Source organism: Felis catus, chromosome D4 (assembly GCF_018350175.1).
Source record: "Felis catus isolate Fca126 chromosome D4, F.catus_Fca126_mat1.0, whole genome shotgun sequence".
Taxonomy (NCBI): domain Eukaryota; kingdom Metazoa; phylum Chordata; class Mammalia; order Carnivora; family Felidae; genus Felis; species Felis catus.
The window spans coordinates 82,282,599-82,307,649 of NC_058380.1; the positions used below are offsets into that span (position 1 = coordinate 82,282,599).

Consider the following 25,051-nt stretch of genomic DNA (forward strand, 5'->3'; position numbering starts at 1 on the left):
TTTGTCTATGATCATACACCAGCAGAGCCATCTCTACAACTGGGGTTGGGTCTCTAGCATTTTCCAATTCACATTACTGTGGCCATGAATAAATCAAAGAGCAGGTGTATATTTAATTTTGCACGGTAATCTTTAAAAGCTCAGCCTGGAGTGCCTGGCTGGCTAAGTTGGTGGATGTACAACTCTTGATCTCAAGGCTGTGAGTTCAAACCCCACACTGCATGTGGAGCCGACTTAAAAAAAAAATTTTTTTTTAATTAAAAAAAAATTCAAAGCTCAACCTGAAATCTATTCCTTCCTTTATACCACAATCAAACATGAAGTAGTACCTAATTGTACATGCCTCAGTGGCTATTTATTTTCTTCCCACTAAAAAAAGGCTGTGATAGCATCAGGCTATTTGAAATTTCCATATCTTATTGTGACAATTCTGATCAAAAGGAAAAGGGAGCAATGAATGTGCCAAGAAACAGTTAAGTATTCAAGTATTCTCTATCCTTCCGTGCCCAACGCAGCACACTTAACTCTGAAGGGTAAGCCAGCACCTTGGTAAACAAGCTTCAAAGGGTATCTTTGGTTCTCAAAAGACTTTTTGTTGCCGTTGTACAGTACAGAGCATGGCAAAGAAACTGTATCTGGAAAGAGAACGGACATGATTATTTTTCTTAATTAGTTAAGCTTGCAAAACCACCTCAGAACCTGCAATCTAGTTATAAGCAAACAGTCATTTGGTGTTTTAAAAATCACCAATTTTAAAACAAATAGAAGTCATTCTTCACCTTGGCAAAATAAACAATTGGTTTAGTCTCAAAAAAATGCCTATCTTCACCAAGTATTATGTCAATACAGAAAAACTTTTCATATGTAACAGTACTAAAAATTAAGAAACAGATTAGATCCTTTAGTAATATAATAATTTAATTTCTAGACTCTTGCCAACACTCATTCTCCTCTTGCTGGCATCCTCTGCCACAGTTGAAACTGTGTATCTAGGTCAGAAAAGACAAGCAGCTTTTCAGAACAGTTCAATATCTTTGGCACAAGTGTTGATATTATAATTCAATCCTTTCACAAACTCCTTTTAAAATACACTATGATGTAAATCACAAGATTAGTACTGTACAGACAGTAGTCTAATATTTAAGAAAGCCACTGAAACAAATACTTTAAAATGCTAGATTTAGAAAAATGATACAGGGGCGCCTGGGTGGCTCAGTCGGTTAAGCGTCCGACTTCAGCTCAGGTCACGATCTCGCGGTCCGTGAGTTCGAGCCCCGCGTCGGGCTCTGGCCTGATGGCTCAGAGCCTGTAGCCTGCTTCTGATTCTGTGTCTCCCTCTCTCTCTGCCCCTGCCCCGTTCATGCTCTGTCTCTGTCTCAAAAATAAATAAAACGTTAAAAAAAAAAAAAAAAAAAGAAAACTGATACAGGTCGTGAGTTTGAGCCCCACGTTGGTGTAGAGATTACTAAAAAGTAAGCAAATAAACCAAAAAACAAAACAACAAAACTGATAGAGGTAATGAGCTACAAAACAATATAAGGTAGGCAATACAATGTAATTCATATTAGAGCAATGGGTTTAGGGTAAGAAGATCTGCCTTCAAATTCCAGCTCTGCTACTAATAAACTGGCCAATTTTGAATTTTTTTTTCAATGTTTATTTTTTATTTTTGGGACAGAGAGAGACAGAGCATGAACGGGGGAGGGGCAGAGAGAGAGGGAGGCACAGAATCGGAAACAGGCTCCAGGCTCTGAGCCATCAGCCCAGAGCCTGACGCGGGGCTCGAACTCCGGGACCGCGAGATCGTGACCTGGCTGAAGTCGGACGTTTAACCGACTGCGCCACCCAGGCGCCCCATAAACTGGCCAATTTTGAACAAATCTCAACCTCTCTGAGCCTCAATTCCTTCAGTTTTAAAGCAAAAGGGTTAGACTACACCTAGATTACTTTTTAGGTACTGTCTTTAAACATGATTCTGTAATAAAAACAGAAATCTACAAGTACATTTTATATGAGACAGATTAAACTTAATCCTTAAAAGTTTATGTTTTTACAATGTAATCATATTTTAAATATTGTAGATAAAACTAAAAATGAGATAGGTGAGAAAATTTGAACATGGAGTAATTTGTCAACATTATGGAATTAGTTCTAGAGGGTGATAATGGTATTATATAGGTTTCTCTTGGTGGGGGTATTCATATCTAATTTGAGAGATATTTACAGATGAAATTATATGAAAATCTGGGATTTTCTTCAAAGTAATGTAGTTGAGGGATAGTGAAGTAAGACTAGACTTATCCATGGTTCAAGGGGGGTTCTCTCTACTTGCGTATGTTCAAATATTTCCTTATAGAAATTTAAGAAAGGTTTTTAAACAGGAGCACATTTATCAAGAATCTACACAGCCAATTTTCAATTTACCAGTAGTAAAATGAGATTTTCATGTCATATTTTCTTCAGGCACAACATATCTGCTTTAGAGAATCCGTATTAACTGCACAAAACTAGAAATATAAAACCATCTTGGGGAGCAATTTAGTAATAACCAACAGTCAAAGATGTGGGTATCCTATAAACAACAATGCTATTTTTTTCTTTTTTATAAGTTTTTATTTCTGGGGTGCCTGGGTGGCTCAGTCAGTTGGGCATCCGACTTCGGCTCAGGTCATGTTCTCACGGTTTGTGGTTCAAGCCCTGCATCGGGCTCTGTGCTGACAGCTCAGAGCCTGGAGCCTGCTTCGGATTCTGTGTCTCCCTCTGTTTCTGCCCCTCACCTTTAGTTATTACTAAATTAATATATATAATATTATATATAATATATATTAACATATATTAACATATGTAATAATGTGTATTAACATGTTATATAATATATATTACATATATGTTATGTATATGTATGTAACGTATATATACGTACATATAATGTATATGTATAACATATATGTTAGCATATGCAATTACTAAATTAATATAACCTTTAGTTATTACTAAATTATGCCTCTCTCAAAAACAAATAAATGTAAAAAAAACAATTTTTTTTAAGTTTTTATTTCTTTTGAGAGAGAGCACACATGCACAAGCAGCAGAGGCACAGAGAGAGAAAGAGGAAGAGATAATCCCAAGCAGGCTCTGCACTGTCTGCCTGATACGGGGCTCAAACCCACGAACTGTGAGATCATGATCTCAGAGAGTCGGACACCTAACCGACTGAACCACCCAGGTACCCCAACAATATTCTTTCTGGTTACAGTTACATTATCTAGAGAAACTCCAACACAAACACAGGTAGACGGGTTTAAATCAATGTTCAATGCAGCACTTTTTATAATCACAAAACACTAGAAAACTAAATGTCCATCAACAAGAGAATGGAGATATAAACTGCAGTTAAAGAATTACAGTGATACATTTCATCATTTCTAAACCCACAACAATGTTGGGTGGAAAAGCTAGCTGCAGATGAAGTATAAAGTGATTCCTTTCATGAAAGCTTAAAAATGCATAAAATAATGTTATATATAATTTATGGGTACACACGCACACTATTTTTAGTATAAAAATCATTCAAGGTAATGACAAACAAAAAATTCAGTAGTGGTTATTACTGGGAAAAAGAAGGAACAGAATACATACACAGTATGTATCTGAGTACCACTTCTTGGGAAAAGAATCCACAGCAAATTTGGAAAAAGTGAAAAGTTGTGTGTGCTGAGTACACATTATTTATTATATTCTGTCTATACGCCAGAAACAATTTATAATTTCCAAATGTTTTCTTTTAATGTTTCTTTTATTTTTTGAAAGAGAGAGAGATAGAGCACGAGCACAGGAGGCAGAGAGAGGGGGGGACACAGAATCCGAAGCAGGCTTCAGGCTCTGAGCTGTCAGCACAGAGCCTGATGAAGGGCTCGAACTCATGAACCATGAGATCATAACCTGAGCCCAAGTCAGATGCTCAACCAACTGAGCCACCCAGGCGCCCCTTTAATTTCAAAATGTTTTTAAAATTATGCCCACATATGTAATACTCAGAAACAAAAAGGAACCTTGGTCCTCTTAAACAGAAAATTATTTTAGCTGTCTTAGCCCTTGGGGATTACCACATTTTTCAGTTTAAACCAAATATTGCTATTGAATAAAAGATACAAAAAGTTCCCCCAACAAAGAAGATTATGAAGTGTGTGTGTATATTTAAGTGGAACAAGACATATTCCTACACAGATTTACCCAGGGGAATAACCAGACTTTCAAAGTATTAGAGAGTATAGGCTAAAGTCACTGTCAGTGTTTGAAGGTCTCAAACACTGCAGGGGGTAATATTGCTCAGAAACATTCTAATTCTAAATAAAAGACCAAGTAGTACTTTTGTTAGGGCAGAACTATGGAAACCCTAATACATTTCCCAACTCCCTATATAACCTGGCAAAATTCAACCTCCAAGTTCTGTCTTCTCGGAAGGTTTTGTCAGGATTTGATTATAGGCTTTGTTATGGGAAGGCTCAGAGTAGGCTTTAACTCTAGGGCAGAAGCCAGAAAATCTTTTCTTACAGGGCCACACAGTAAGGTTTTTTTGTTTGTTTTTTTTTTTTAAGTTTATTTTTGAGAGAGAGAGAATGAGAGGGAAGGAGGAAGAGAGGGAGAGAGGGAGGGAGGGAGGGAGGGAGGGAGGGAGGGAGGGAGAGAGAGAGAGAGAGAGAGAGAGAGAGAGAGAGAGAAAACACACACACGGGAGGGGCAGAAAAGGAGGGAGACAGAGAATCCAAAGCAGGCTCTGCATTGTGATCGCAAAGCCCAATATGGTGTTCGAACCCATGAACCATGAGATCACCACATGAGCTGAGGTGGGACGCTCAAACGACTGGGCCACCCAGGTGCGCCCCACATAGTAAATCTTGGAGGCTTGCCAGGCCTACAGTCTGTGTGCAACTATTTAACTTTGCCAATCCTTGCTTTACCTCATGGTCTTTCTAGTGTTCCACCCACACGCCCAGGGTGTTGATCAGGACTCTCTCTCAGTTCTGCCTGGGCCAGAGCTCCAATATCCCACAGCTGTACAACCTCTAGCATCTCTGTTTCATTCCCAGCTTTGGGGCAGCCACTCCGATAAACCTTCCAGCTTTTCTCCCCCATGGACAGCCCAACTCTTCACCAATAATTCACAAGGGACCCACACAAAAACATTTGGGAGCCCCTCCCAGAGAGCTCCTCTTCTCCAGTATCCTGCCCTAAAGATTCTAGCCATTTTAGCTGCCCCAAATTCTGATTCAACACAGGCTACCATGTTCTGCTTGGATTCCAGCTCAGAAATTGTTCTCAGGCAGAAAGCAGGGGCAATTGTGGGGCTCATTTTACAAATTTCAAGATCAGAGTCCTGTTGTCCAAAGCCGGAAAGAGTTGCTTCACATATTTTGTCCAGTTTCATGGTTTTTTTATAATTTTTTTTAACATTTATTCATTTTTGAGAGACAGAGAGAGACAGAGCATGAGTGGGGAAGGGACAGAGAGGGGGAGACACAGAATCTGAAGCAGACTCCAAGCTCTGAGCTGTCAGCACAGGGCCCGACGCGGGGCTCGAACTCACAAACTGCGAGATCCTGACCTGGGCGGAAGTCGGACGCTCAACAGACTGAGCCACCCAGGCACCCCTAGTTTTGTGTTTTTTAATGACAGAAAGGCCAGTCCAGAACCAGATACTCCATCAAAGCCAGAAGTAGAAGTTGTAATCAATAAATATTCTAGTTTCTATTATATATATCAAGACCTGTACTGGCACATAGCTAAATATGAAGCAATGGTATAATCCAAAGGGCATGAGGGTGAGAATAACTAGCCATTTATTCATTGATCCATCCATCCATCCATCCATCCATCCATCCATCCATGCATGCAACAAATACTTACTAAGCATCTTATTGTACCAGGAAAGTGCTGACTTTATGTCTTCAAGCCTCGGTATTAGCACAGCCTACATTAGGACCATAACCTGCCCTGCCAATCACCCAGGTTTTAGGAAAAAGATAAGTTGAGAAAATGCATATAAAAGCACTTGACAAAGGCCTACACAAATACACATTATTTCTGTGATGGCAACAATCATACCCTTATTAATAAAGCACAAGTTCTCTGTGTACACTTGCCCAACAGCAGAAACATGAAAAAGGACGGCTGTGAAAGAGCAGGATATGTGTGTGTGCACATGCATGTGCACCCATGCTCTGGAGGGGAGGAGATTTCAGAATTCAAATCTGCCAGGGAACAAAGTGCACATATAAAAGTGACAGGAGATATGGGTACCTGCCATACAAACGCTTGTGACAAGATAACTGAATAACAGAACTGAATTTAAGTGAAGTCCCTTTTTGAAATTTAAAACCAAAATATAGAAAAAATTATCTTTGAAAATGTTTTATTGCAGAATGCTTTAATACAAATTTCTTTAAACTTTATTCCAACTATTTTAAAATTCAAGAATAAAAATAATTTCTACTATAAATAATATATTCATATCACATCCTTTTAATAAAATGGATCAGAACGGTCATAATCATTTTCTCACCAATAGTCATTATTCAAAAAAAAAAAATTTTTTTTTTTTTTGGGGGAAACATGTAATAAGGTCCAGAGAAAAGGTAAATCATTCAAGAAACATATAGGCTGGTGAGAGTTTAGGGAAAAATCATGACAACAGACCAGTGATCTCCACTCGGGTAGCTGAGTTAGCACAGATGTGAATCTAGCTTTTAACAAGGGTTTATTTTCTATTGGGGTTAGGGATGAGCAATGAGTAGTCACAAATATCTTAAGCTACATTCTTCCTTCTCTGTTATCCTACTACTGTAATCTCAGGCCTTTAAATAAATGTCAGCTGTAATGGTAACAGATATTGGCATACAAAATAAGAAAAACAAACAATTCCTTAAAGACACAGAAGTGTTGACCATAAAATAAATTGTATTTGAATATGTTAAAATGAAGAAATTTGGACATCAAAAAACACCCTAAAGAAAGTGAAAAGCGAAGTCACATATTGAAAAGACTTTTGGAATACATACCTCCAACAAAAGTACCAAAAACATATAAAGACAACTTAAAATCCAAAAGAAAACCACAAACAAGCTAGGCGAAAGAAAAAACAAAATAAAAAAACAGAAGTCATGAACAAGCATTTCACAGGAAAAAAAAATCACAAGACCAATAAAAACATAATACCATTTCTACCCACTGAAGCTGCAAAAATTTAATCTGACAATTCCAAGGGTTGGAAAGGATATATTCATAGAGACTTTCATAGATTGATAGTGGGAAAAAAATGTTTGGCATAATGTCTACAAACTGAATAATCCCATGTTCATTACCCAGGGTTTTATTCCTCAGTATACATGGAAAGAAACTTACGCACAAGAGACATGTATTAAAATGATCACAGCAAAACTGTTCATAGCAGCAAAAACCTGGAAAACAAGGAAAATGTCCATTCACAGGAGAATGAATGAATAAACCATGTTACATTAATGTAATGGATTATTCCCAGCAAAGTAAAGGAACTACAGTGACATGCAACAACGTGGATAAATCTTAGCAATGCAACATTAAGTAAAAATATTAAGTCTCAAATGATTACATATAGAATGTCTTTTTTGTAAAGTTACAACCAAAATAAAAATATACACTTTCTAAGAATCCATAAAGATGTGATGAAGATATACAAAATCAGAAAACTAGAGAATTCAGGCTGTGAGGTCTGGGTGAAGGGGGAGGAATGGGGTTGGGGAACCTAAAAAGTCAGATGTAGATTATTAAGGATCTATCCTTTTGTTCTGGTAGTAGGTTCACAGGGGCTTATTAAGTTTTTAAATATAAATTAAAAACAGGCTATATGTGAGCTAATAAGAGTATGCCCTAAACAAGGATTATGGCTAATCCACTATCTAATTCTATCCACAGTATATCCAATTTTTTACTTTATTTTATTTTATTTTTTTAATGTTTTTAATTTATTTTTGAGACAGAGAGAGAGCATGAGCAGGGGAGGGGCAGAGAGGGGGGAGACACAGAATCTGAAGCAGGCTCCAGGCTCTGAGCTGTCAGCACAGAGCCCAACGTGGGGCTCCAACTCACAGAGTGTGATCATGACCTGAGCCGAAGTCGGACGCTCAACCAACTGAGCCAATCAGGCACCTCTATATCCAACTTTTTAAAAAGCTTCCAAGCCTATGTTAACTAGAGCCTATGCTGACTAAACTGAGTTTTCGTCTTCTTGATTGGAGTATAACTTTTTTTAAGTCAAATCTACTCAACTGTAAATAGCTGTTATTTTTCCTAGTGTGGTAACTTTAAAAATATGAATTGCTGACATAGTATCCTAAGTTATTATGCCAGTTATTATGTCTAAGTCACATACTATGATTGTACTCCTGGCACACCCAATACAACGATATTCATGAAACCGCAATTTAGTAAGTACTCTTAGCTTGCTACATGCTGGAAAGGGAACAAAAACTTCCACAATCCATAGAGAATACCCTTGCATTTTACAAAATGACTTGTTTCTCGCCTAACCCTTAAAATATAGATGCCAACTCAAAAGAGTCTCATAACTCATAAATGACACTTTTAAGTCAACCTCGGTATTTTTTCCACAAACTTCTGTTCGGGAAAAGAGCAAGTGCAAAAATTTTTCCTTAATGCAGATTTTCTCAGCTATCAGAAAACTTAAACTTAGGGTTTTCATAACAACGCAACCATTTAAGTGTCTACGTATATATTTAACATTCAAAAAAATAAGACTGTAAAAACAATTTGTTCTACTCAATTGGTGCATTTTGTAATTTCCAGCTAATATGGTTTTTAAACTCCACATTTACCTACCTCTGATACAGGTTCAAGAGGAAAACAGCACATAAATAACTAACAAACACACCTGAAAAATGATATTCATATGTAAAAGAGGTCCCCTTCTCTCTTGTTTCGGTGCGGGGAGGGGGGGGGGAGGAGACAAACTTCAAACTTCTGAAATAATCTATTTATTAGCTGGAAAGTTTTAAGTTGTTTAACCATTTGGGTAATAACACTAAACCAAAAAAGTGAGAGAGAAAGATAAAAGGGGAACAACCAAGGAACACAAGTAATAATGTGAAAAATGAACTGTTATTTTGTGAAGTGTTATTATTCACCTGTCAAACACTCCCAGATCTAGGTTTTTCAGAGTAGAGCATTCACATCACTATCAAGGATGTTACTCTCAAGTAAGTAGGATTAGAACATTAAAGGCAATATAGAAATAGGAACATTTCCTACCGGCATTCTCATTAGGCAGATAAGACACCAACTAGTGAATAAACTTGTGTCTTAATACACACTACCTTACAACATTATACAAAACAATTCTCATAAAGCGATTATACAAAGTAAATTCAGCATCACACACAATCCTGTGTGATTCAAAGTCTCATCATCTGACAGATGAAAAAACAGACTCATAAATTTAAGAACCCTTACAAGATCACTCAACTAGTAAATGGCAGCAATTAAATGCAAACTAGGGACACCTGGGTGGCTCAGATGGTTGAGCCTCTGACTTCAGCTTAGGTCGTGATCTCACGGTTTGTGGGTTTGAGCCCCGCGTGGGGCTCTGTGCTGACAGTTCAGAGCCTGGAGCCTGCTCCAGGTTCTATGTCTCCTTCTCTCTCTTTCTGCTCCTCCCCTACTTGCACTCTGTCTCTCCCTCTCTCAAAAATAAATAAACATTAAAAAATAATAATAAATGCAAACTCAAATCTACTGACAGACTTCGATTTACAAAAAACTAAATGGAAAAAAAATAGAATATAAGTCAGGAGACCAGGGCTATCTAGTGTTGGAATGGCTACAAAGAGCCACAGAGACCCTTCCCCTGGCCCTGTGGATTCCACTTCCTGAAAAATAATACCTCCCACTCTAAGTGCTTCACAAGGCTACTCTGAGGATCACAGACTAACAGTTGTGCAAAGACTTTGGAAGTTACAGTGTTATATAAACAGGGAAGATGACCCTTCCAACCTAACCAATGACAGTGAGTCGTGAACTCAAGGGACAGCAACACAACACCATGAGCTTGTGACTGGTGTTTTTTTTTTTTCAGTCTGCAACAAATTCTGCAGTTCAAGAAGAATTCAGACTAAGTGTCAATTATTCAGTGTGTGATTCATAAATGGAAAAATACAACCACTGGGTTCATTTATCAAAATTTGATAGTTTATCAAGACAGGAGAGCAGAATAAATTCTCTCTTGCTTAAAAAGGCCTCCTCAATCCCTATCAGTAATAATGATGAGGCCACAGTAATAACAGCAATGCTTGCTATATGCCAAGGATTTGGCTAAGCATTTTACATGCTTTACTTCATTTAATCCTCAAAAACCCTCTGTAGGAGATGTGATTATATCAATTTTACAGAGGAAATAGTCTAGAAGAATGATTAATTTATCTGAGATCAAGCAGCCAGTCAATGGCAGTCAGGATTCGAAACAGACAACCTGTCTACAGAGTCGACAACCTGCAGCTCCTCATGACTCATTCTGCTCTGAAGCATCCACCAAAAAAGCCCACTGATCTCAAAGGCTACCTCTCCAGGAAGCCTTCCTTCATCCAAGCCTAAAACCAATTCTCTCACAAAGCACCATTTCATTCCTTCTGTAGTAACACCTCTATCTGCCTATCTTATACAGTTATGAAAGAACAAATGCAAAAATCTATGATTATTATGAATCTTGACATACATATACATACATACACACGCATATGTGCATAGAAGAGCAAACATGTAACTATCTGAGTCTTGAGTGCCTCCACCCTAAAGAACCATCCACATCAAGACCATTTTGAAACTAAACAAGAATGTCTTCAAACATTCTTTTTTTTTTTTTTTTAATTTTTTTTAATGTTTATTTATTTTTGAGGCAGAGAGAGACAGAGCATGAACGGGGGAGGTTCAGAGAGAGGGGGAGACACAGAATCCGAAGAAGGCTCCAGGCTCTGAGCTGTCAGCACAGAGCCCGACGCGGGGCTCGAACTCACGGACTGTGAGATCGTGACCTGAGCCGAAGTAGGCTGCTCAACCGACTGAGCCACCCAGGCGCCCCTGTCTTCAAACATTCTTAACAGAGACATGAAGTTATTTGCCCTGTACCATAGGGTGAGTGACAGAGCCAAGATATGAATTCATGTTTATTTACATAGTAACTTACATTACTCAGTCAGCTGCCTGATTCTTAGTACTATCAGTACTATCAGTACTCAGTCAGCTGCCAGTGTTCTTAGTACTATCTACATTGCTCACCTAATCATTTAGCCTCTCAGATCTTAATTCATTTTTAATTTTTTAAAAATTTTTATTTATTTTTGAGAGAGAGAGAGACAGAGCATGAACAGGGGAGGAGCCAAGGGAGGGAGACACAGAATCCAAAGCAGGCTCCAGGCTCTCAGCTGTCAGCACAGCCCAACACAAGGCTCCAACACACAAGTCAAGAGATCCTGACCTGAGCCGAAGTCGGATGCTTAACCAACTGAGTCACCCAGGCGCCCCTCAGATCTTAATTCTTAAGGATGAAGGTGGGGTAGGGACCAGGCCATGTCAATCTCATTTGCTACTGAATCAACAAATATTTACTGTAGCAAAATTATAGAAATTAAGTACATTGTTGGTAATGTTTAAAACTCCATGAGAGAAAAAGCCTTCAAGCTTCCAAGGGAGATTCTGGACTACAGGTTTTCTAGAGCACAAAGTCAGGCCTACTCCCTCCCTATCCCCAATAACAATGAGAAAAAGAAAGGATTTCTAAAATCTGATTTCCCAATTTTGCTGAAAATTAGACTCAAGCATGCTTACTCAGTAACCTATTCTCAGAAATAAGATGCTTGGGGCACCTGGTGGCTCAGTCGATTAAGGGTCCAACCCTTGGTTTTGGCTTAGGTCGTGATCTCAGAGTTCCGTGGGATCAAGCCCCTGGTCTGTGCTGCCAGCACGGAGCCTACTTGGAATATTCTCTCTCTCTCCCTCCCCCACAACCCATCTCTCGTTCTCTCTCTCAAAATAAACTTTTAAAAAGAAAAAAAGAAAGAAGATGCTTACCTCTTGGAATAAAATTTTCAAAATACCACCCTTAACTTCTTAAACCCTTTACCTTCACTAGGCCCTCAGCTTAGACAGCGCCTTCTGCACATAGCCTTCCCTGATCTTGAACTCTGCCTCTTCCTAACCCTTTGCCCAACCTGGACTGAATTAATTAGCCCTCCCATATTCTTCCACTACACTAGCGTTGCCTTATGTTGCACCGCTTACCAGTTCTGTAACTACATGATCCTTGAAGGCAGATACTATGTTTTGCTCTCTGCTGTATTCCTTGTGTATATCACAGTTCCTGGACAGTAAACTCTCAAATATTTGTCAAATGAATAAATGACTGATGACCCAATTATGACTCTGTCTTGGTACTTTTGTGGGAGGCATATGAGAAACCTCTTCATCATTCTCCATAGCTGTAGCATGAACTCGTTAACTTAGACAATCTTGCCATAGGGCTGTCTCTCTAGTGGGCTCTGTTCAAGCAGGTGCTATGACCACAGTTACTGTGCACCCTTTGCTTGCTGGGAAGTAAATTAAAGCTTATAAGCATGTACTTCAACTGAGATGCTGACTGCAATTCATTCTACAGGTGCTTTATTCCCAGATAATTCACTTGAAGGACCTGCTCATATAAACAGCAAACACCGCCACCACAGCATACACAATTACATGACCTATCTTGTGAAATGATCACCTTGGCAGTTACTTCATTTTTGATCCTCCGTGCTCCACAGCGTGTACAAGACACTTTACATTAATCATCTGATTTTCTATTTGCATCAGCCCATGATCAGTCTCCATTTTAAGGTTCCTCGGTTGAGGAAATGAAACTCACAAGGATAAATCTATAATTTGAACCCAAATCTGTTAGGTGCCACAAACCTGTGGATCTCTACACTAAAGTGTCTTCAAATAAAAGATACCTGCCTTGATTGTTTCATAAGGTATGGTCAGTTAAACAACTAAAAATTGAGCTAAAGGGGTCAGAAAGAAACAATCATCCAAGAACTTAAAATGTAAGATGAGGCTTTCCATTCAGCTTTAAATAGATTCAAACTCAACTCAAAAGATAAAAGGCGCTTCAAGAACCAAAACTGTCAAGGCTCCTGGGTAGCTCAGTCAGTTAAGCATCTGACTTCAGCTCAGGTCATGATCTCACAGTTCAAGAGTTGGGAGCCCTGCGATGACAGCACAGGGCCTGCTTGGGATTGTCTCCCTCTCTCTCTGCCCCTCCCCCACTCTCTCCAGTGCATACGTTCTCTCTCAAAATAAACTTAAAAAAAAATAATCAAAATTGTCATAATGAGAGTTATACAGTCTTAAATGAGGCTGTCATGAGAACATTTAAGTCACTGTTAGAAGCTGAGATTTTTCGAAACAGTTAATCAAAACGATGAGTACAAGGATAAACTGACCATCTGTTAACAGGGTGGTTAAAGGTTAGGAAAGCAGACCAGAAGAGAGGAAGAAAGAAAAAAAATCTCCTATTCCAAGAAAAACGGACCATATGTGAAGTTGTTCCCTTGCCAATTTACAGAAAACACAAAGAATATGGAAAATAGGAAAAATGTGACAGTATTTACAACAATTTTCTTTTTTAAAAAAAGCTGCCAATTAAAACAAAAGGTTCAAATCATTAGTAGAGACCACAGAACATCTGACATACAATCTAAAAAACTGCACTATGTGTTTAGTTCCTCTAGACTTAGAGTATGTTCACTGAAAGGCAATTTCTCTAGCAAAATCATTCCAATAATGCATATCTACAAGATTTTTAATACAGTGACTAACGTTAAACCTCACTTAAAATTACAATTAGCTACTTGCTGCCGGTAAAGGCATTTGGTTTAATGCTGAACTATTCTAACCTTAAAAGAAATACATAAGTGGTGTCCATTCTTAAATCATTTCCCTTTCTGCTTTATGACAATATTTGAAGACACTGGCATTTTAATATTGTAAATCCACAATGTTTCTCTGACATATGTTTGCTTTTCTATTTCTTAAAAGATTAATGAGCCCTCACTTAAATGCATTCCCAGTCCGTCAGTCCTGATGCTTCAATGGCTTTATACAATTTCCCTTGGAAAAAAAGCGGTTGTTTTTTTTTGTTTTTTACTCTTCATACCTATGGCAGAAGCTTAGTTAGCATCCTGAGGTTACACTCCATTTCCCGAAGAGACCGTATTAAACAGAACCCAGAGATGTTTCTAAATTCAGCAACCAGTACAATTCCTACATCTTTCCTATGACATATTTACAGCTCCCTCCTACGATACACTGTTTTGTCACAGGTTTAACAATACCTCCTTCCCTCTCTTCTGACTACAGATTCTTAACATGGAATGCTTTCTTCACTATTATTGTTACTGACAAAATGAATTAACTGAGGAACAGATTAGAAATGACACGTAATATATAATCACAAAAGTGATGCAATGGGGAAATGACCTAAGTGAATTACATAGCTTTATATACATTAACACAACTTCAAAGGTTTAATATCCCCTACACCTAGGTGCAGAGGTATGAAACAGTAATTTGGTTCATACTACTTACCCTATACTCATTCCACTGGTAACTAGGATTGTGATTACTATAATCATTGGTTATAGGATTGGTTACTATAATGTACATCATCTTATTCAGTAATAACAAGAATAAAATGATGTCGAATACTTAAATTGTGCTTACTCTGTTCCAGCCATTGTTCTAAATACGTTGCATATATTAATTTATTTAATCCTTACAATTATGAGATAAGTACTATGATTATTTCAAATCCACAAATAAGGAAACAGGCTTTGAAAAGTTAACTAATGGACAGCATAAGTAAGGAAGTGATAGAGCCATAACTGAAACTGAGGTTGCAATATGGAGTCAGGACAAGCTCTTACCCTCTAAGTAATACTTTCTGCTTTCATTATAGCACCCCCACCCCCAACTTCTCTTCAAAGACTCCCTGTCACCTAAAAGACAGAGAAGAGGAATTTATGGCTCTCCGTAATGAGGCCCCACTTCACATACAACCTTATCTCCAACATTTACAATCTTCAGCTAGAGCCAATCAACGGTGCTGCCATCTCCAAAACCATTATCCATGCCTTTCTTCATGTGATTTGGCCCTGCCTAAAACAGCCTCTACAATTCTCTACCCTCAACAAATTCTGCCTGGGGTTCAGACAACATTCCACCTCCTTTCCAGGACACTCTTTGACACTTCCAACGAATTGTGAGATTCCCTGCGCATAAACTCTTTCAGTAATTACTGCAACCGATCACCATTTTAGCTAACAGCAATATACTGCCTCATTGCAACTTGAATGTTTTTGGCATGCTTTTCTCCAAACTATAAATTGAGGGTCAGAATTATTTCTCAAAATCTGATATCTGCCTCAGTCTGTAGCAGTGTTATACATATAACAGGAGCTGGATAAATACTGTTGAAAAAATGAATATAGGGGCACCTGGTTGGCTCAGCAGGTTAAGCGTTCAACTTAGGTTCAGGATCTCACGGTTTGGTTCATGGGTTTGAGCCCCACATGGGGCTCTGCACTGACAGTAGGGAGCCTACTTGGCATTCTCTCTCTCACCCTCTCTCTCTGCCCCTCCCTGACTTGCTCTTTCTTTCTCTCTCAAAATAAATAATAAACTTAAAAAAAATGAATATACACTTTTCTTTAGTGACAGGCAGTAAGGCAAAGTGGGGAAAGTATAGGTGTTGATGTCTAATAGACCTGGATTTTCATCTTCCATTTGCTAACTGTTTGACACTGGCAAGTTGTTCTGAGTATTTCTATTCTCATCTGTACAAACAAAAATAAAACCTACACCCCACAGGGTTGTTATAAAATTTAAGTGAGAGAAAAAAGACAAATTACCTTCAAAGGAGAGGCAGACTGACAGCTCTCAATATGTACAATGGAAGCCAGAAAATGGAGGAATATCTTCAATGTGCTTAAGAAAGTAACTTGCAATATAGGATTCTGCATCCAAGGAATATATCCTTCAGAAATGAATGCACTTTCCAGAAAAGAAAAAGAAAGAAAAAAAAAAAGTTTGCCACCAGCAAACTTTTAACACCTGTATTAAAAGAAATTCTAAAGGCTGTTCTTCCAGCAGAAAGAAAATTATCACAGATAAAAGATCGGACAGGAGGGGCGCCTGGGTGGCTCAGTCGGCTGGGTGTCCAACTTCAGCTCAGGTCATGATCTCACAGTTTGTGGGTTCAAGCCCCACGTCGGGCTCTGTGCTGAGAGCTCAGAGCCTGGACCCTACTTTGGACTCTGTGTCTCCCTCTCGCTCTGCTCCACCCCCATTCACGCTCTGTCTCTCTCTCTCAAAAATAAATACACATTAAAAAAAAAAAAAAAAAAAAGATCGGACAGGAGAGGAGCAAAGAAAGTGATAAATACAGTTGACCCTTGAACAACACAAGGGATTATGGGTGCTGACCCCTTCCCATGCAGTAGAAAATCTGCATATAACTTTTGACTCCACCAAAATGTAACAGTAGTACTAAGAGCCCACTGTTACGCTGAAATGGCCCCAATAACATAAATACTCAATTAGCACATACTGCGTATGTTACAGGTATTATTGTACTCTTACAATAATGTATGCTAGAGAAAATATTATTTTAAAAATCATAAGGAAGAGTAAATACATTTACAGTACTGTCCTGTATCGAAAAAATCCACATACAAAGGGACCTATGCAGTTCAAACCTGTGTTGTTCAAGGGTCAACTATAAATCCAAATTAATGTTAACAGTTCTAATGTTACAAAAAATAACAATACTGACTTATGGGGTTTAAACACATAAGTACACAGCTAATAACAACATAAAAGTTGAGATGAGGGTAAAGGAAGTTAAAGTGTTCCAAGATGCATACATTGTCAAGATAAAGGATAATGGTACCAAGTAAAAACGGACTCTAACAACTCAAAGAGGCATGACAAGAAGCATCTGGCTGGCTCAGTCAGAAGACTGAGCATGCAACCCTTGATCTTGGGGTCGTGAGTTTGAGCCCCACATTAGGTGTAGAGATTACTTAAATAAATAACTTAAAAAGATGCATGATGAATTTTCTTTAAAAAACCATCAAAAGAACTGAAAAAAGACTATACAACCTCCAAAGTAACCAAAGGGAAAAAGGTTATTTAAAAAGGCCCCAGTCTCCTTACCTTTTTGTTTTTTGTGTCAATGTCTTTTTTAGGAGTCCAGGTCAACTATCTTATGGAATGCCCCACATTATGATTTCTCTGATTACTTCCTCATTTCTGGCAATAATACAACCAGAGGTAATGTTACACAGTTCTTACTGCATCAAATCAGGAAATACTTGATGTCAGCTTGGTGATCCTAAGTTTAATCACTTGGTTAAGGTGGTAAATGCCAGGCAGGTCTCCACCGAGTAAAATTATTTTCCTTATCTAAATAGTAAGTAATCTGTGATGTGATACTTTAATACCGTGTGAATATCCTTTTTCCCCAACAATTTAGCAGTTTTAGCATTTACTAATGATCCCTGCCTGAACCAAATTGCACTGGGGTATGCAAAAAGGTGATTTTCTAATTATATCATTCCTTTAGCATTGATTTTTCTGGTCATCTTATGCAAAGAAGACCACAATCTTTCTCTCCACATCTTTCCTTCCTCCCCACCCTACTCATTATTAACTAATAGAATATTCTTAAAATTCAATTTCCATTAGCATCATTCTTTGTCATGCATACTCAAGTTGTCTCCAATTTGGCCAGTAGCAGGCTTTACAAGCTTTGAACCTTTGAACCTGAACTGCTAGTCTTTGATAGCTCTCCTGATTTTTGGTACAAGATGTCACACAGTCAGCTAGCACTTTTCCTGTCCCATACCTGGAACCAGCTCCAAGGAACATTTCTCTAAGACTCCTTTTAGAGGGAAATAGTACTGAAAATTGAATTATCTGGGCACTGGGTATGCTCTTCTCTGCTGGGCCGGTGCTGGGCCCTTTCAGTAGACAGACCAAGTAAATGTATTTATTATTTATTTTTTATTTTTTTTATTTTTTAAATTTTTTTAACGTTTATTTATTTTTGAGACAGAGAGAGACAGAGCATGAACGGGGGAGGAGCAGAGAGAGAGGGAAACACAATCGGAAGCAGGCTCCAGGCTCTAAGCCATCAGCCCAGAGCCCGACGCGGGGCTCGAACTCACGGACCGTGAGATCGTGACCTGAGCTGAAGTCGGACACTCAACCGACTGAGCCACCCAGGCGCCCCAGTATTTATTTTTTAAATCATAAGTTCATATTGATATTTCCATGTCAGATTTAACATTACAAGGCTTTTTTCTTCTTGGTTTTATTTTCTTCCACTAAAAATCTGATTCTAAAAAGCACTTTATGTATGTGCTTTTTAGTTAACAAAAGTTATGAAATGAGGCTTGATATCTCTTTATGGTATAAGCCTTCAGAGGCAAGATGCTTCATGCCACTTTATAAATGTTTTATTTTTGATTTCTGACAAACAACAAGGGTGTTAGTAAAATAACAACAAAGCAGAAGAGAAGGTAGACAAGCCACTCTGGAAATACTATCATTAGCTAGTCAAAATTCCACATGGATTGACACTGGCAGAAGGTGAACGTCCTTTCTTTCCTAAATGACACTCTGTAACATACATTTTAAAGTTCCAAATCTTGGAATGCCACAGAATAAAATATGCTGAGAAAAAGAAAAAAATCCATTCACATTTTTGTATTAGTTCTAATCTTTATAAAACAGATGTGAGCTCCCTTTGTAAAGAAACAACTAAGTGGCGCCTGGTGGCTCAGTCGGTTGAGCGTCCGACTTCGGCTCAGGTCGTGATCTCACAGTCCGTGAGTTCGAGCCCCATGTCGGGCTCTGCGCCGACAGCTCAGAGCCTGGAGCCTGCTTCGGATTCTGTGTCTCCCTCTCTCTCTGCCCCTAACCCACTCGCATTCTGTCTCCGTCTCTCTCTCAAAAATAAATAAACATTAAAAAAAATTTTTTTAATAAAATAAATAAACAACTAAGAACTAAGAGATAAAGCTGACCAAATAGATACCAGACCAGGCCTTGTCTAATCTGTGTCCAATCATGGGCCCAAATCTTTTTCTGTAATCTTTTTTCCTAAGAGCTGGGCACACCGTTAAACAAAAATGCAGTTCTTCATTCACAGAACAAAAAAGCTTTCATTAACTCTCTCTCCCAGTTCAGAAACTAAAAAGGGCTATCTATTACCTACAGAATCCAATCAGATTCCATCTGACTCAATTCAACCCCATCACCACTGTTTCTAACACACCACTCACTTGTTTTTTTTTGGAAAGAGACAGAGAGTGTGAGCGCATACACGCACGCACGCACACACGCACGCACATGCATGCAGGGAAGGGGCAGAAAGAGAGGGAGCCAGAGAGAGAATCCCAACCAAGCAGGCTAGGTGCTGTCAGCACAGAACCCAATGTAGGGCTTGAACCCACAAACCATGAGATCAAGACCTGAGCTGAAACCAAGAGTCAGACAGTTAACCGACTAAGCCACCTAGGTGCCCCCATACCACTTCTAATTCGGTCATCACGAAGTTCTCGCCCCTCAAAAAATGCCAAGATTATCCCAGCCTACAGTCTTTTACCTTTTTCATGCAACTTCCACTGAGTATTTACTACACACATTCTATCTTGATGAATAGGATAGCTCATATTTGCTTTCGAGTTTCCCTTGATATACATTCTATACCCTGTACTTACCACTAAGAGGATAGAGATTTTTTTTAAAAAATGAAATCTCGGGGCGCCTGGGTGGCGCAGTCGGTTAAGCGTCCGACTTCAGCCAGGTCATGATCTCGCGGTCCATGAGTTCAAGCCCCGCATCAGGCTCTGGGCTGATGGCTCGGAGCCTGGAGCCTGTTTCCGATTCTGTGTCTCCCTCTCTCTCTCTGCCCCTCCCCCGTTCATGCTCTGTCTCTCTCTGTCCCAAAAATAAATAAAAAAACGTTGAAAAAAAATTTAAAAAAAAAAATGAAATCTCATATCAAAGAGTTAATAATTATAATAGACACATGGGACTGATTAGGTAGAATCAAACAAGTATTATCCTGGGGTACAAAGTCTTACTGAAAGGAAAGAGATGTCAAAAAAGATGTAACCAACTGGGACTCACATATACTACTGACAGGAGTGTAAAGTGGAAAAAGTAATTGAGAAAACTTTTTGGCATTCTCTCTTAAAGCTAAACCAACACAGAATCCATGACCCAGTAACTCCACTCCATGTTACATACCCACAGAAATGTGTATATATGTAAACGAAAAGATGTGCAAGAATGTTCACAGCAGCACTTACTTGTATTAGTCAAAAACTGGAAATAACCCATACTTCCATCAATAGTATGGATAGTGTTACATTCATACAATAGATCAATATGAAATAAACTCTTAACACACACAAGAACATGGATGAAGCTAATCAATGTTGAAGTGTTGAAAGAAATCATACATACCAGACATAACATACAGCTTTGATTATATAAAGTTGTTAAGAGACAAAACTAGTCAATGTCAAGATAGTTGTCACCCAGTGGAGGAGAAAGTGGGGAGTTTCTAGGAGAGGGCATGAGAGAGGCTTCTCTTAGTAATACTCTATTTCTTCTTCTGGGTACTGGTTAAAAGGATGAATTCACTTCATGAAAATCCATATTGTAAAATCCAGGCTCTATATACTTAGGATTTATGCACTGCTTCATTTTCCTTCAATGAGAAATTTATTTTAAAAAGACAAGTGATGGGGGGGGGGGGGCGGGGGGCAGTGCCTGGATGGCTCAGGCACTTAAGTGTCTGACTTTGGCTCAGGTCATGATCTCACGGTTTGTGAGTTTGAGCCCTGCGTGGGGCTCTGTACTGACAGCTCAGAGCCTGGAGCCTGCTTCGGATTCTTTGTCTCCCTCTCTCTCTCCCCCACCCCTGCTCATGACCTGTCTCTGTCTCTCAAAAATAAATAAATGTTAAAAAAAAAAAAAAAAAGACAGCTGATGGAGCACCTGGGTGACTCAGTCAGTTAAACATCCAACTCTTGATTTCGGCTCAAGTCATGATTTCACTGTTTGTGGGATGGAGTCTCTCATTGGGCTCTGCGCTGACAGCATGGGGCCTGCTTGAGATTCTCTCTTTCCCTTTCTCTGCTCCCTCCCCTGCTCACATGCTCTGTCTGTCTCTCTCAAAATAAATAAACATTTTTTAAGAAGAGAGATGAGGGGCGCCTGGGTGGCGCAGTCGGTTAAGCGTCCGACTTCAGCCAGGTCACGATCTCGCGGTCCGTGAGTTCGAGCCCCGCGTCGGGCTCTGGGCTGATGGCTCAGAGCCTGGAGCCTGTTTCCGATTCTGTGTCTCCCTCTCTCTCTGCCCCTCCCCCATTCATGCTCTGTCTCTCTCTGTCTCAAAAATAAATAAACATTAAAAAAAAAAAAAAAAAAGAAGAGAGATGAGAAAGAAGTAGGTAAGTAAACTAGCATTTACATCCTACTAAGTGGAAAGCACCTAATAAGTTCTAGACACTGCATGGAAATTATTTTATCTAATCACAGCCACCTCTGGAGGTAGATATTTGAGGTACACATGTGTCATTTTAGTAGCCCCACATCTGAACCCCCTTTCCTATGTTTGGGGATCCCCCTACCTTATGAAGCAGAGCCCACTCCAGAAAGTGATTCAAAAGTAACGACTCAAAAAGCTAAGTCTTCAGAGAATCCATTCAGGCAAGTGTTAGCTGCACTGAAGCTTTATCAGGTTTCCAGGGACAGCAGTTTGACTTACAGTGTCTGTGTCCCCTGATGGTTTTGGCAGTTCAAACTGTAGTGTCTGTGCCTAGGATAATGTTCCTAGATACAGAACTTCTGAGCCTCTTTCTCTAGCCCTCCAAGGGATTCTGTGAATCACCAAATAATATCCTATTCCTAAGTTCCCTTGCCAGAGTCCATTTTTCTTGCTTGCCATTAAGAGTCCTAACAACCCATTTGATAAATGTACAATAAGACTCATCACTCTGAAAAACAGGCAGTTTTTTATAAAGTGAAATACACTTACCATCCAGCCCAGCAATCCCACTCCTATTTACCTATGAAAAATGAAAACATATGTCCAGACCCCCCAAAATATTTTGAATATACATATGATACACAAAAATGTGTAACAGCTTTACTCATAATTGTTAAAAACTAGAAACAGGGGCACCTGTGTGGCTCAGTCAGTTAAGTGTCTGACTTTGGCTTAGTCATGATCTCATGGTGTGAGTTCGAGCCCCACATCGGGCTCCTCACTGACAGTGCAGAGCCTGCTTGGGATTCATTCATTCATTCATTCATTCATTCCCTCTCTCTCTCTCTCTCTCTCTCTCTCTCTCTCTCTCTCTCTGCCTCTCCCCCATTTGCTCATGATGTCTCAGAATAAACTTAAAAAGTTAGCAATAAAATACATCAGTCAGCAATAAAAAGACATCAACTCCTGATACATGTAATAACATGAATGAATCTCAAAAGCATTAGGGCTAAATGAAAAAGGTCTGACTCAAAAGGAGTCACACCTAGTGATTCCATGTGTATGACATTCTGGAAAAAGTAAAACTATAGGAAAAGAAATTAGATCAGTGGTTGCCAGGGATGGGAGATAAAGGGAGGTGACTGACTACAAAGGGACCCAAAGGAACTTCTTGCAGTGATGGAAATATTTTATATCTTGGTTGTGGTGGTAATGACATGATTGAGAAATTGTCAAACTTCATAGAATTGTATACCCAAAAGAGGGTGAACTTTACTAAATGTAAAGTATGTACCTCAATGTACTTGACTGTTTCAATGTACAGTGTCCCTTGACTGTTTTAAAATACTCATATATACAGTAAGAAGCAGATTCAGTCCTAATTCATATGCCCATGTCCCGAAAGACAGAATTTGTGAAAGGCACAGAGAAGAAGGGAGTGGGAAGGAAAATAGATTCTATGCTATTCTTTTCTCCCCCAAACTTTTGCTTATGAAAATATTTCAAGACCTGCCTCTGATACCATCTCCCTCATATAGCCATCCATTTATTTGTTCATTCCACAAATATTTGTTGAATGGCTACTATGTGCCATCCAATGTCCTAAATATTTAGGACACATCAGTAAACAAAACAAAAATCCCCGTCCTTGTGGAGCTTCAGCCTAGCAGAGGGGTTGGGAGGGGGAGCAATACATCAAAAACATCATAAATAAGTCAATAATGCAGCCAATCAATGTTAAAGTCAAGTGTTATGCAAAAATAAAAGAGAGCAAAATAAGAGGAACCCAGAGTGTGGAAAAAGCAAATTGCAGAATTAAAAATTAGAGTAAGCAGGAGCGCCTGGATGGCTCAGTTGGTTAAAATATCTGACTTCAACTCAGGTGGTGATCTCATGGTTCATGAGTTCGAGCCCTTTGTTGGGCTCTGTGCTGATAGCTCAGAGCCCTGGAGGCTGCTTCAAATTCTGTCTCCTTTTCTCTGCCCCTCCCCCGCTCAAGCGCGGGCGCGTGCAGGCGCTCTCTCTCTCTTAAAAATAAACATTAAAAACAATTTAAAAATAACTAAATAAAAATAAAAATTAGAGTAAGCTTACAAGTTTAAAGAGGTGAAGAAAATTTTAAGCACAAGGAACAGCAAATGCAAAGGCCCTGAGTCTAAAGCATGCCTGACCTGTTTGAAAACAGCAAGGAAGCCAACTGAGTGAACCAGACAGAATAATGGTAGATGAGGTTAGAAAAGTAATAGGGTCAGGGGCCCCTGGGTGGCTAAGTCGGTTAAGTATCCAACTTTGGCTCAGGTCATGATCTCCTGGTTCATGAGTGGATAGCTAAGAGGCTAGAGCCTGTTTGGGATTCTGTGTCGCCCTCTCTCTCTACCCATTCCCCACTCACTCTCTGTCTCTTTCTCTCAAAAATAAATAAAAACACTAACAAAACATTAAAAAAAAAAAAAAAAAAAACAAATAGGGTCAGATGAAACAGAGTGAAATGGAAAGCCCATGCAGAGTTTCGGCAGAAAATGAGTAGGACAGGACATATTCTCAAGGATTATTCCAATTATTGTATTGAGGTAGACTACTGGAAGCAAAGATACCTTAGCAGGGGATCTAACTAAGAATCTTTTACAAAGATCCAGGTGAAAGATGATGACCAGTCCGTATGATGGCAAACAATAAAGGTGGTGAGAAGGGATATGACTATGTATGCTTTGAAGGTGAAGCTGCCAGGACTTCTAGAAGATTGGATATGGAGTGTGAGAAAGGAGGAATGAAAGTTAACACCGAAGTTTTTGGCCTGAACAACTGGAGGATGGAATTTTCATTAGACATGGGGAGACCCATAAGTAGAACAGATTATGAGGAGAAGAAAAGGGGCTTGGTTTTAGACATTTTCCATTTAAGATGTCTAGTAGACATCCTGGTGAGGCTATTAAGTAGGCAGTTGGATATATAGCTCTGAATTACAAAAAAAGAGATCTTAGAGATATCAACTTGGGAGCCAGTGTACTAATAGTATCAAAAGATGTGTAAGTATGCATAAGATCCCTAATGGGAACTCCAATTTTAAAGAGGAGAAAGGAAGAAACAACAAAGGAAACTGATAAGAACTAACCAATAAAATGGAAGGGGGCGGGGGGTGACAAAAATGTGTGGTATCCTGGAAGCCAAAAGTGAAAACAGTGTACCAAAGGAGAAATGAGTAATTAACCGTGTCAAATGCTGTTTATAGGACAAACACAATGAGAACTGAGAACTGACTTTGAATTTAGGTGAAAGGTTGTTTCAACTGAGAAGTAGGAAAAAAAGCTTATGAAAGAATGAGATGGAGAAACTAGAACTCACAAACATTGTTGATGGTAATGTAATGCAGTCCTTTTGGAAAAGTTCGATGGTTCCTCAAAGTAT

General features: G+C 39.0%; 1 protein-coding gene across 5 annotated transcripts in view; it reads right to left on the reverse strand.

Moving 5' to 3' along the window:
* The window catches only part of LOC123381735 (basic proline-rich protein-like), an 80,469-nt gene that overhangs the window by 12,738 nt on the left and 42,680 nt on the right, over positions 1-25,051 (reverse strand). Inside the window, exon 2 of one of the 5 annotated variants that reach the window (XM_045043525.1) lies at positions 546-635. The exons of 3 other annotated variants lie outside the window; for them this stretch is intronic. In XM_045043525.1, the coding sequence (XP_044899460.1) occupies positions 561-635 (75 nt within the window). In that variant the 3' untranslated portion in view covers positions 546-560. Of the gene's footprint in view, positions 1-524; positions 636-25,051 lie in introns of all 5 variants that reach the window. One more of the 5 variants, XM_045043526.1, reaches the window with a different exon arrangement.